Source organism: Chlorocebus sabaeus, chromosome 10, assembly GCF_047675955.1.
Source record: "Chlorocebus sabaeus isolate Y175 chromosome 10, mChlSab1.0.hap1, whole genome shotgun sequence".
Taxonomy (NCBI): domain Eukaryota; kingdom Metazoa; phylum Chordata; class Mammalia; order Primates; family Cercopithecidae; genus Chlorocebus; species Chlorocebus sabaeus.
Window position 1 is genome coordinate 129,218,973 of NC_132913.1, and position 11,436 is coordinate 129,230,408.

The following is an 11,436-nucleotide window of genomic DNA, read 5'->3' on the forward strand; positions in this document are numbered from 1 at the left end:
TTTTCAGGTCAATTTTTACTAGTGTCTAGAAGACATTTAGGAGAATTCCAACTGATTACCATTTACAGTGATCACAATGAAACTACTCAGAGTTATCACTGAACTTCAGTAAGAAAATACAACAGAGTACCATCAGGACACTGACGGCAGGGAGAAGGCAGGAGACTGCTCTATCGCTCCGCTCATGTCTACACTGCCAAGGTCCCCACCACACCCCCGCCCGGGGCAGAAGAGGCAGCGTGCAGATCTCTGCTGCCGGGAAAGAGCTCCTGAAGTCGTGGGATCTGGATACCGCTGGAGACGGGGTCTTCCGCGGGTCTCCCACTTCTCGAGGGACTACAGGGAGAGGCGTCTCCAGTGGGCAGCCTCGGGTCACTTCCACAGCTCCCCCAGTGGCTTCTCTGTGGCAGTGCGGATGGTGTCCTCAGAGAGCACACGGATGTCCTCGTGGACAGCTTCAATGCTTTTGGAAGCATCCACCATCTGTTCCCACCGGGGTTTCGGGAGAAAGAGGCCCATCAGCATGTTCCAGGCTGGGCATGGGAGCCCACACCTGGAATCCCAGCACTCTGGGAGGCCCACGAGGGAGGACTGCTTGTACCCAGGAGTTCAAGACCAGCCTGGGCTACACAGGGACACCCAATCTCTGCAAAAAATTGGCACCACTGTACTCCAGTCTGGGTGACGCAGTAAGACCCTGTCTCAAAACAACACCATGTTTCATTCTGTCCTCTGTGCTCATGCAGATTTCACACAGGCCAGGCTCTGGAAGGCCAACCTGAACCTCCTGGCAGTGTGGTGACCTCCGGGATACCCCACACCTCTCTGAACCTCACCCTTGATAGTGCCCACGGTACAAAGCCACCCGGCATTCCTGCCACAGCCCTGATGCAGGAGAAACATGACGTGCCAACTGCCCACTCCTGCTCTCAGCCGACCTGAGCCTCCTTGTGACCCCAACCCCGATGAGTGCCCACTTGCAGGAGTGAGGCATAGCCCTCAGCACAGCCAGGCCCACCCAGCCCACCAGGTCGAGGCGACTGTCCCTCCAGCTCGCAAGCAGTGAGTGGGAAGCACAGAGGGCAGACCCTGCCCTGCCCATGCTCCTGGGCACTGCCTAGAACGTAAGGAAGTTCCACAGCAGCCAGACAGGACCAATGCAACACTGGGCCTGACCCGTCCCTGAGGGGAAGATGAATTTGGTTCTAACAGCTGTGCCGTACAATGGCGTGAATGGTGCCAGGAACGTGGGGAGGGCATGAGCACACGGGACAGCCTTCTCTCCCCAGAAGGAAAGCAGTGAGAGGAACTCAGAAGCACTGGAGTCTCAACGGCATCCCGGCTTCTGCTGTCAGGTGGCGCGGGACCCTTCTCAAGCTTCTTGAGAGATTTCCGGGATACCCCACACCTCTCTGAACCTCAACCTCAACAGCAAATTCTAGAAAATCTGCCAGAAGCGTAGAAGGCACTCGGAAGAGTCTAACCATTTCATGAGGTGTGACTGTGATGGAAGGAGAGTGACTCCCTACACAAAAGCCACCTTCCCAGATGCCACTCACTGGCCGCTGTGCAGCCACACAGCTGTCGCCCAGAACCACCCAAGATGAGCCTCTCCGGGCAACTGACTGCCAGAGGGAAGGCCGCACTGCCAGAAAAGGGTGCTGCTATCCCGCCTGTGTTCCGGGAAACGAAAAGCTGTGACCAGCATCATCTGCAGGCACAGCTGGTCAGGCTGGGGCAGGCCCTCGAGCACTGCTGTGTGGAGCTCAAGGGACAGAAGCTCTGCGGACCGTGGCCACGACGACAGTGCTGGCGCCGGACGTGCCAGAAGCCGTGGCCGCTGTCTGGAAAGAGGCCATGTGGGCGGTGGTGGGCACAGGCGACTGGAGCCTGGGGGAGAGGTGGGGGCTGCGGTTGGGAGGAGCAGAGGCGTGCCTGCGTGTCCACTGGGAGGGGAGAGTCCAGCGTCCTGGGAGTAGACAAGAGTAGAGCCAGACCTGGGACTGCTGAGACTGAAGGAGGCAGAGCTGAAGGGAAAGCCAGCACATGGCACCCTCCTGAACTCAGCCAGGTGCGGCCGCAGCGCCCACGCCCAGCGGGAGGCCTGCACCAGAGGACACAGTGGCAGGAACAGCCTGGCACTCATGTCTGAAGAGGGGCTGAGGCTGTGGAGGATTGTGCAGACTCTCACCTGACCCACCAGACAAAGCGCCAAATGCCAACATTTAGCAAAACTCGCCGGATTAGAATTTGCTGGCACTAGCTGGGTGCAGTGGTTCACACCTATAAACCCAGTACTTTGGGAGGCCGAGACGGACAGATCGCCTGAGGTCAGGAGTTGGAGACCAGCCTGACCAACGTGGAGAAACCCTGTCTCTACAAAAATGCAAAAAAAGTTAGCCAGGCATGATGACAGGTGCCTGTAATCCCAGCTACTCGGGAGGCTGAGGCAGGAGAATCACTTGAACCCAGGAAGTGGAGGTTGCAGTGAGCCGAGATGGCGCCACTGCACCCCAGCCTGGGCGACAGAGCAAGACTCTGCCTCAAAAAAAAAAATTTGCTGGCACTGAGAACCCCTGAACGACTACTCCTGGGGCTCCGCATCTGGGAAGACCAGACAGAACGGCAGCAGCTCTGCTGGTGCGCCTGTGCCAGTCACCACAGGGTGTAATCCTGAGCCGCTGCTTGACGGTTCCTACTGTGCAGTTCTGGGATTCTCACCTTCCAGTTCAAAGTCGTGTCTCTCATGAGCTGGTAGAAACACCGGAGGGCCCGCTCCTGGAAAGCCCTGTTCTCGTAGCGCTCATGGCCATACGCTCCCCGCTTGGCAGCATCTGCCAACTGTAACTGGAGGAACAGGACCAGGTCGGGTTTGGGAAGGCCCACGTCTGGCTGTTTACACCAATCTAGGGAAAAATTCTGCCAACGAAGAACCCAACAGTTAAAGCTTAGTGTGGTCTAGGTTTTTGTTTCAAAAGTCATAAAAACGGGAAAAAATTTGGGGACATTTGGTGAGGCACCAAGACGTGAGACTGTTTATATGGTGGCTCGTGTTTAATTTTTAAAACCTCAAATTAAAGGTTTTGCTTTCTCCAATGTCACCTTCTCGTTTTTCCTTTGTAAACAGACAAGTGGACAGAAACGTAGGCAGGTAGAATGGCTCCCGGTCCCTGCCACCCACAGCCCAGGCCCCATGGAGGCCCTCCCAGCGCAGCTACAGGCCCGGTGGCCAGGAGGAAACAGCCTATGTACAGAGCCCCTGGAGACCCCCGGCCTAGGACGCCTACGGCAAAGAGCAGCTGGGTCTGGACACAGGCACAGGGTCCTTGGCAGTGTCCTTTCTGCCATACACAGGCCAGGGTCTCATCCCCCATGGAAGAGCAGGAAGGAGACAAACTCCTAGAGCCTGCTGTGTGCCAGCCCTGTGCCAGCCTAGCCTCCCCCACTGGCCCTCCTTGCCAGGGCTGTGCAAACACCCTCTGTCCCTCCCTTACTCATCCCATCTCCCTCCAAATGCTGTCCTGTTTCCGGAGGAAAGGTAGGACTGGAAAGGCTGTGACTCCAGGTCATACATCACACAACAGCACCATGAGCTGAGGGAAGGCGTCCACCAGCACCTCCCACAGGGCCTGCGGCTGTCAGTCGATCCGCACAGCAGGAAGAAGCAAAGGAATCATGAGTCTTGTTCTCCTTATTATACAACTTAATACTTCAGAGGGGAAGGACTCAAGCTAACACATGAGAAATGGCAGAATTAAAAAGTGAGGGCGTGGCCAGGCGCGGTGGCTCACACCTGTAATCCCAGCACTTTGGGAGGCTGAGGCGGGCAGATCACAAGGTCAGGAGATCAAGACCATCCTGGCTAACAGGGTGAAACCCTGTCTCTACTAAAAATACAAAAAATTAGCCAGGCTTGGTGACGGGCGCCTGTAGTCCCAGCTATTCGGGAGGCTGAGACAGGAGCCGAGATCGCACCACTCGTACTGCACTCCAGCCCGGGTGACAGAGCGAGACTCCATCCAAAAATAAAATAAAAATAAAAAGTGAGGGTGGTTATCATGAAAAATAACCACATTATCTTTCTTTTTACTGTCTCTTTAAGGGACAGAGCTGGGCGCAGTGGCTCACAGCTGTAATCCCAGCACTTTGAGGGGCTGAGGCAGGAGGATGACTTGGGCCCAAGAGTTGAAGGTTACAGCAAGCTTTGATTGTTCCACTGCACTCCAGCCTGGGCAACAGAGGGAGACCCCCTCTTGCAAAAAAAGGGGAAAAAAAAGTACTACAAATGAACTATCTTTGAAAATGCATCTGGGCGCTGGGCGCAGTGGCTCACGCTTGTCATCCCAGCACTTTGGGAGGCCGAGATGAGTGGATCACTTGAGGTCAGCAGTTTGAGATCAGCCTGGCCAACATGGGAAAACCCCGTCTCTACCAAAAATACAAAAATTAGCTGGGCACGGTGCCGTGTGCTCATAATCCCAGATACTCGGGAGACTGAGGCACGATAATCGCTTGAACCCAGGAGGCAGAGGTTGCAATGAGCTGAGATCACACCACTGCACCCAGCCTGGGTGACAGAATGAGACTCCGTCAAAAAAAAAAAAAAGAAAAGCATGTGGAAAATATAATCCAAATAACAACTGTGGTTCTATCTGTGAAACAATCTCTAGCTGCATAAATGTTTGCTCTTCTTATTGATAAAACCAAATTAATCTAGCAAAGAGAGAAAAGGAATGTAAGAATCACAAAACTCTGCAGAGTAATCGGAGGCATGTCACTCGTACTCGCATTCAAGGGCAGTCCTGGGTCCACACACCTGTGCTCGCCTGACAGGAGGCCAAGTGGCACTCACCTCCTTGGCACCGGTGAAGGCCACACCAGAAAATGCATATCTGTCCACGATGAGGGTCACACCCTGGCTCAACTTTTCCTTAATTAAGGGCCTGAAAAACAGAGGATGCTCCTGAGCCCTGGTTCTGGTTTCATAGGCCTTGAACTGTCAAGCTTAAATTATCCCAACAGGCCGTGCGTGGTGGCTCACGCCTATAATCCCAGCACTTTGGGAGGCTGAGGCGGGTGGATCACAAGGTCAGGAGATCGAGACCATCCTGGCTAACATGGTGAAACCCCATCTCTACTAAAAATACAAAAAATTAGCTGGACATGGTGGCAGGCACCTGTAATCCCAGCTTCTCAGGAGGCTGAGGCAGGAGAACTGCTTGAACCCAGGAGGTGGAGGTTGCAGTGAGCCGAGATCACACCACTGCACTCCAGCCTGGGTGACGGAGCGTCTCGAGACTCCATCTCAAAAAAAAAAAAAAAAAAAAAATTATCCCAACAATACAACTCAGAAATCTCATACGACAACAGATACAGCACAGTGATTTGTAACCTTATTTTTAATCCAAAAAGGTCGGGATCTTCTCCAGAAGATGCCATTCCCACACCTCCAACAAAACCCAACATGGAAAAGATAACCTCACTAAATAGTAACAAACACAACTGGTAAAGTTCAATGTTCCAGAAACACCGCAAGGGAAAGGGGAAGCATTGTCAGCCGTCTGGGCAGAAAGGCCAGCACTACCCTGTCCAGGAAGAGGAAAGCACGGGCAAAGCAGCACGGGCAAAGAAGACAGCAGAGGATGGTGGCAGGGGAAGCGCGGGTACAGCCAGCAGGTGACTCGTCCATGCTTATGACCCCAACCTGGACTGCAAGCATGTTCTCTACCAAATACCACAAGTCCACCATCACCCCTACAGCCGCCAAGATCACGGATGTACAAAGACACGGGACCCGACACTAGTGAGAAGCACTGCTCAAGACAGAGAAAGAAAAGTCTGATTCAATCGACTCAGCCAGTCTCACTGGGGCCTTCAAATCATAGGGGCACCCACATAAGGAGTCAACTGGCCTCTGACAAAGCAGCAGAAGGACGCAATGGCGCAAAGGCAATTTCCTCAACAAACGCTGCTGGAACAACTGGACATCCTCATGAAACAGCATAAATTAGAGCAGACCGTATACCCTCCACAAACATAAATTCAAAATGAATCACAGGCCGGCACAGTGGCTCACGCCTGTAATCCCAGCTCTCAAGGAGGCAGAGGCAGGAGGATAGCTTGAGCCCAGGAGTTCAACACCTGCCTGGGTAATATAGTGAGACCCCGTTCTCCACAAAAAGGGGGGAAAAAAAAAAGACAAAATGAATCACAGACCCAAATGTTAAATGCAAAACTATGTAACTCCTAGACAATAACACAGGAGAAAACTTAGATCACCTGGGGTTTGGCAGACTGTTTAGATACAAAACCAAAGGCACAACCAATGAGAGAGTTGATTAAGATGGACTTCACGAAAATAGAAAACTTTCTGCTTTGTGAGAGACACAGTCAAGAGAAGGAACGGACGCCGGGCGTGGTGGCTCATGCCTGTGACCCCAGCACTTTTGGAAGCCATTTGGTGGGATGGATCCCTTGAGGCCAGGTGTTTGAGACCAGCCTGAGCAACAACAGTAAGACCCCCATCTCTACAAAAAATGTAAACATCAGCCAGGGATAGTGGCATGCACCTATAGTCCTAGCTACTCCAGAGGCTGAGGCAGGAGGATCACTGGAACCCAGGAGTTTAAGGCTACAGTAAGCTATGATCATGCCACAACATTCCAGCCTGGGCATCAGAGCAAGACATTTCTCTTTAAAAAAAATAAATAAATAAGGCTGGGCAGGGTGGCTCATGCCTCTAATCACAGCACTTTGGGAAACAAGACAGGAGGATTGCTTGGGTCCAGGAGTTCAAGACCAGCCTGGGCAACAATGGTGAGACTCCATCGCTACAAAAAAATTTTACAAACATTAGCCAGGTGTGTTAACATGCCTGTAGTTGCAGCTACTTGGGAGGCTGAGGTGGGAAGATCACTTGAGGTCGAGGCTGCAGTAAGCTGTGATTGTGCACTGCACTCAGCCTGCATGACAAAGAGAGACCCTGTCTAAAAAAAGAAAGAAGAGAAAAAGGAAAAGACAAACCACAGCATAGGAGAAAATATGTATAAAAGACACATTTTATAAAGGACTGGTGAATCTCAAGCATACACAGAATTCTTAAAACTCAAAAATAAGAAAACAACCAACCCCCTTAAAAAGTGGGTCAAGGCTGGGTGTGATGGCTCATGCCTATATTCCCAACACTTTGGGAGGCGTAGGCATGGTTCATCACTTGAGGCCAGGAATTTGAGACCAACCTGGACAACATGGTGAAACCACATCTCCTCAAAAAATACAAAATTGGCTAGGCACGGTGGCTCACGCCTGTAATCCCAGCACTTTGGGAGGCTGAGGTGGGTGGATCACCTGAGGTCAGGAGTTCAACACCAGCCTGGCCAACATGGTGAAACCTCATCACTAATTAAAAAATAGAAAAATTAGCCGGGCATGGTAGTAGGCACCTGTAATCCCAGCTACTTGGGAGGCTGAGAAAGGAGAATTGCTTGAACCTGGGAGGCATAGGTTGCAGTGAGCCAAGATCGCCCCACTGAACTCCAGCCTGGGCGATGAAAAAGAAACTGTCTCAAGAGGAAAAAAAAAAAAGAAATACAAAACGTAGCATGGTGGCATGCACCTGTAGTCCCAGCTACTTGGGAGGCTAAGGCAGGAGGATCGCTTGAGCCTGGGAGGTAGAGGCTGCAGTGAGCCAAGACCGTGCCACTGTACTCCAGCCTGGTTGAGACCCTGTTCCAAAAAAAAGAGTGGGCCAAAGCACTTAACAGATACCTCATGAAACCAGATATACAGATGGCAAACAAGCATATGAAAAGATACTCCACATCATACGTCAACAGGGAAACGCAAAGCAGAACAATGAGGTACCACATACCCCTTTCAGAATGGCAAACATCCGAACACTGACACCACCAAATGCTGGTGAGGATCTGGAGCAGCAGGAACCCTCGTTCACTGCTGAGGAGAATGCAAAATGCTGCAGCCACTCTGGAAGACAGTTTAGCACAAGCTTGTCCAACCCGAGGCCCACAGCCTGCGTGCAGCCCAACACAAATCCGTAAGCTTTCTTAAAACATTATGAGATTTTTTTCTTTAAGCTCATCAGCAATTGTTAGTGTATTTTATGCGTGGCCCAAGACAGTTCTTCCACTGTGGCCCAGAGAAGCCAAAAGACTGGACACCCGTGGTTTAGCAGTTCTTTACAAAAATAACAGTCTTACCACATATTAAAGCAATGGTATTCCCTGGCATTTACCCAAAAGAAGTGAAAGCTTATGACCACACAGAACCCTGCATAAGGATGTTTATAATGGTTTTATAACTGCCAAAACTTGGAAGCAACAAAGATGTCCTTTAGTAGGTGAATGAACTATGGTACATCCAAACAATGGACTATTAATTAGGGAAAATAAGACATGAACTATTGGTCGGGCATGGCGGCTCATGCCTGTAATCCCAGCACTGTGGGAGGCCAAGGTGGGAAGATCACTTGAGGTCAGGAGTTCAAGACCAGCCTGGCCAACATGGTGAAACCCTGTCTCTACTAAAACATACAACTTAGCTGTGCATGGTCGTATGCGCCTGTAATCCCAGCTACTCAGGCAGCTGAGGCAGGAGAATTGCTTGAATCCGGGAGGCGGAGGTTGCAGTGAGCTGAGACTGCGCCACTGCACTCCAACCTGAGCAACACAGCGAGACTCTTGTCTCCAAGCCATGGTTAGACATAGAGGAAACTTAAATATCTATTAGGGAAACAAGTAACCTGTAGCAGAACAGATGGACAAAAGAGATGTAGCCTTGGGTACCTGGGATAAGATTATCTAAAAAGTAAAATCAGGATTATTCTTCATTTTAAATTGGGCATACATATACGTGTTTCATCACTTTTCTACAAAGCCACAAAAAGCAAAATCAGAAGAACAATTGCCTCCATAAAATCTAGACGTGTTAAAAAGATTATAAAAATTGTCTCATTTTCATTTAAGACTTTGAGTGGGAATAGCCTTTCCAAGCAAGACACAAAGCTAAGCCAGAGGACAATAATGCAGCGTTTCATGTAACACGGATGAGGAGGAACCAGTGAAAGTTCACCAGCAGGGAACAGGCTAAATGTACCGTGGAACAACTTTTCTAGAGAACACGCTACAACAATGAAAAAGCATGAGAAGGGCAGAGTTAGGGGATCTGTAAGTGCAGAAATCTGTAAGGCAGAGTTAGAAAGTTGCCAAATAATTTGTATGGTATGACCTCATTTATGTTAAAAAACAAAATTCTAACTATAGTAGTTTCTACATATGTATATAAACATAAAAACATCTGAAAGAACACACATGAACATTAAGTGTTGAATGAAGAGGAAACCTACTACGATGACGTAAAACAAAAAAGGTGGTAGGAGAGTTCATATAAACTATAACCTTCAGTTACTAATGTATCAATATCAGTTATCAATTTTAACAAATGTAACATAATACAGCACATAAATAATAGGGAAGGGGGAAGGCAGGGGTAGTATGTAGGGAGCTCTCTACATACTCTACTTTTTGATCAATTTTTCTGTATACCTAAAGCTATCTTTAAAACATTAAGTCTATGAGGCCAGGGGTTTGAGACCAGCCTGAGCGATATGGTGAGACCTTGACTCTACTTTAAAAAAAAAATTAGCTGGGCTTGGCAGCATGCACGCACGGTCCAACCTGCTCGGGATGCTGAGGTGGGAGGACTGCTTGAGCCTAGGAAGTTGAGGCTGCAGTGAGCCATGATCGTGTGACACTGCACTCCAGCCTGGGCCACAGAGCAATACCTTGTCTTAAAAAAAAAAAAAAAAAAAGGGCCAGGTGTGGTGGCTCACACCTGCTGTAATCCCAGAACTTTAGGAGGTCAAGGCAGGCAGATCACAAAGTCAAGAGAGACCATCCTGGCCAACACCGTGAAACCCTGTCTCTACTAAAAATACAAAAATTAAATTAAAAAATAAAATAAATTAAAAATACAAAAATTAGCTGGCTGTGGTGGCACGCGCCTGTAGTCCCAGCTATTCGGGAGGCTAAGGCAGGAGAATCCCCTGAACCCGAGAGGCGGAGATTGCAGTGAGCCGAGATCGCACCTCTGCCTGGTGACAGAGTGAAACTCCGTCTAAAAAAATCCAAAAAACTTAAGTCTATTAGTTATGGGGTGTGGGGAGCAGGAGGAAGAAACAGCATTCGTTAGTGTCCTTTGGGAACTAGGGGCTTCACCACCTCTGATCACAGGACTGCTAAATAAAAGAACCTGAGGCCCTAGCATGACTGTCATTGTCATTCAGAATCAAGTGTGGCATTCACTGTATCTCTGGAGGAAGGAAAGTGGCCGGGGCAGGGGCAGCAATGTACAATGGTTTTTACACTTGTTCCCAGCGATTTGCAGAAAAAAGCAGGTGCACCGCGTGATCCTCCATGTCACTTTTCTTTTCCAAGTAGGAACTCAGAAGTTTGCCGATTTCCGTTGATCTTTCTAGAAAAAAAGAGAAACACACAAAATACAAGTGAGATCAGGCTTTCCCTCTACATGACAATATAGTTTGGGCTGAATTTCTCCTGGACTCAAGTCTCATTTTGAGTTTTACTTTACTAAATCTCTAGACAGGCTTGGCTCTTCTGCGGAAGTCAAAGGAATTTCTCTGAGAAAGAACAGCAATCTGCAGACAAGCTGGGATGAAAAATGCTTTAGGAAAAAAGAACTCGGGAAGAAAGTGGAGACTTCAAAGCAAGCATTTATAAAATTTGTGGACTGGGTGGCCTAGGATTAAGGTCAATGCTTCACTTGAAAACTTTAAAATATATGCTATAAAACCCCTGAAAGCGCGAACAGTCATCAAACAAAACACAACACCCGAAACATCCACAAAAATGACACACGGACTACAAAAGAACTGGAGGAAACTTTTGGGGTCGAGACCACGGTTTCGCGCGGGTTTACACGTCAGTCATCACTATACCCCGCACTTCAAGACACGCAGCGTGGGCCGGGCGCGGTGGCGCGCGCCTGTGGTCCCGGCTACCCGGGAGGCTGAGGCGGGAGGATCGCTTGAGCCCGGGAGGTCCAGGCTGCCGTGAGCCGAGATGGCGCCACTGCACTCCAGCCTGGCCGACACGGCGAGAGCCCATCTTTTAAAATAAAAACCGCGCAGTTCACAGCACGTCGACCGCAGGCAACTAAGCTTAGGAGCAAAGAGTCCCTAGGAAGGCAGAGGCGCCGAAAGCAGCCGCGCACCCCCACCCGCCGCGCGCACCCACCCGGGAATCGGAGCAGTTCGGCGCGGTGGCCCGCGGCGCACAGCGTTTCCACCAGCTTGCGGCTCTGCGTGCTCTTCCCCGCGCGGTCCATGCCCTCCAGCACTATGAGAGCCCCGCGCCGGGCCGCCATGACTGTCCACCGCCCGCCCCGTGCGTCTCCACGCCT

The 11,436-nt window shown here is 50.3% G+C and overlaps 1 protein-coding gene across 4 annotated transcripts; it reads right to left on the reverse strand.

Moving 5' to 3' along the window:
• On the reverse strand, positions 1-11,436 carry DTYMK (deoxythymidylate kinase). 4 transcript variants are annotated; one of them, XM_073020233.1, is made up of 6 exons: positions 11,271-11,436; positions 10,380-10,488; positions 7,443-7,559; positions 4,853-4,943; positions 2,722-2,919; positions 1-483 (listed from the first exon to the last, which is right to left on the reverse strand). In XM_073020233.1, the coding sequence occupies exons 1-6, from the start codon at positions 11,398-11,400 to the stop codon at positions 373-375; spliced, it is 756 nt and encodes a 251-aa protein (XP_072876334.1). In that variant the 5' UTR covers positions 11,401-11,436; the 3' UTR covers positions 1-372. The 4 variants fall into 4 exon arrangements, with proteins under 4 accessions (XP_072876334.1, XP_037857182.1, XP_007965202.2 ...); XM_038001254.2 differs by lacking the exon at positions 7,443-7,559 and having other exon boundaries at positions 4,817-4,943; positions 11,271-11,435; XM_007967011.3 differs by lacking the exon at positions 7,443-7,559 and having other exon boundaries at positions 2,722-2,847; positions 11,271-11,434.

Excerpts from the sequence above, each read along its gene's own strand:
- DTYMK (XM_073020233.1), bottom strand. The coding sequence starts at position 11,400 with ATGGCGGCCCGGCGCGGGGCTCTCATAGTGCTGGAGGGCATGGACCGC. Across the intron at positions 4,944-7,442 it reads CCAAGTAGCTGGGATTACAG|GCCCTTAATTAAGGAAAAGT; the intron begins GTGCCTACTACC and ends TCTGTTTTTCAG. Across the intron at positions 484-2,721 it reads ACACGACTTTGAACTGGAAG|ATGGTGGATGCTTCCAAAAG; the intron begins GTGAGAATCCCA and ends CGGTGGGAACAG.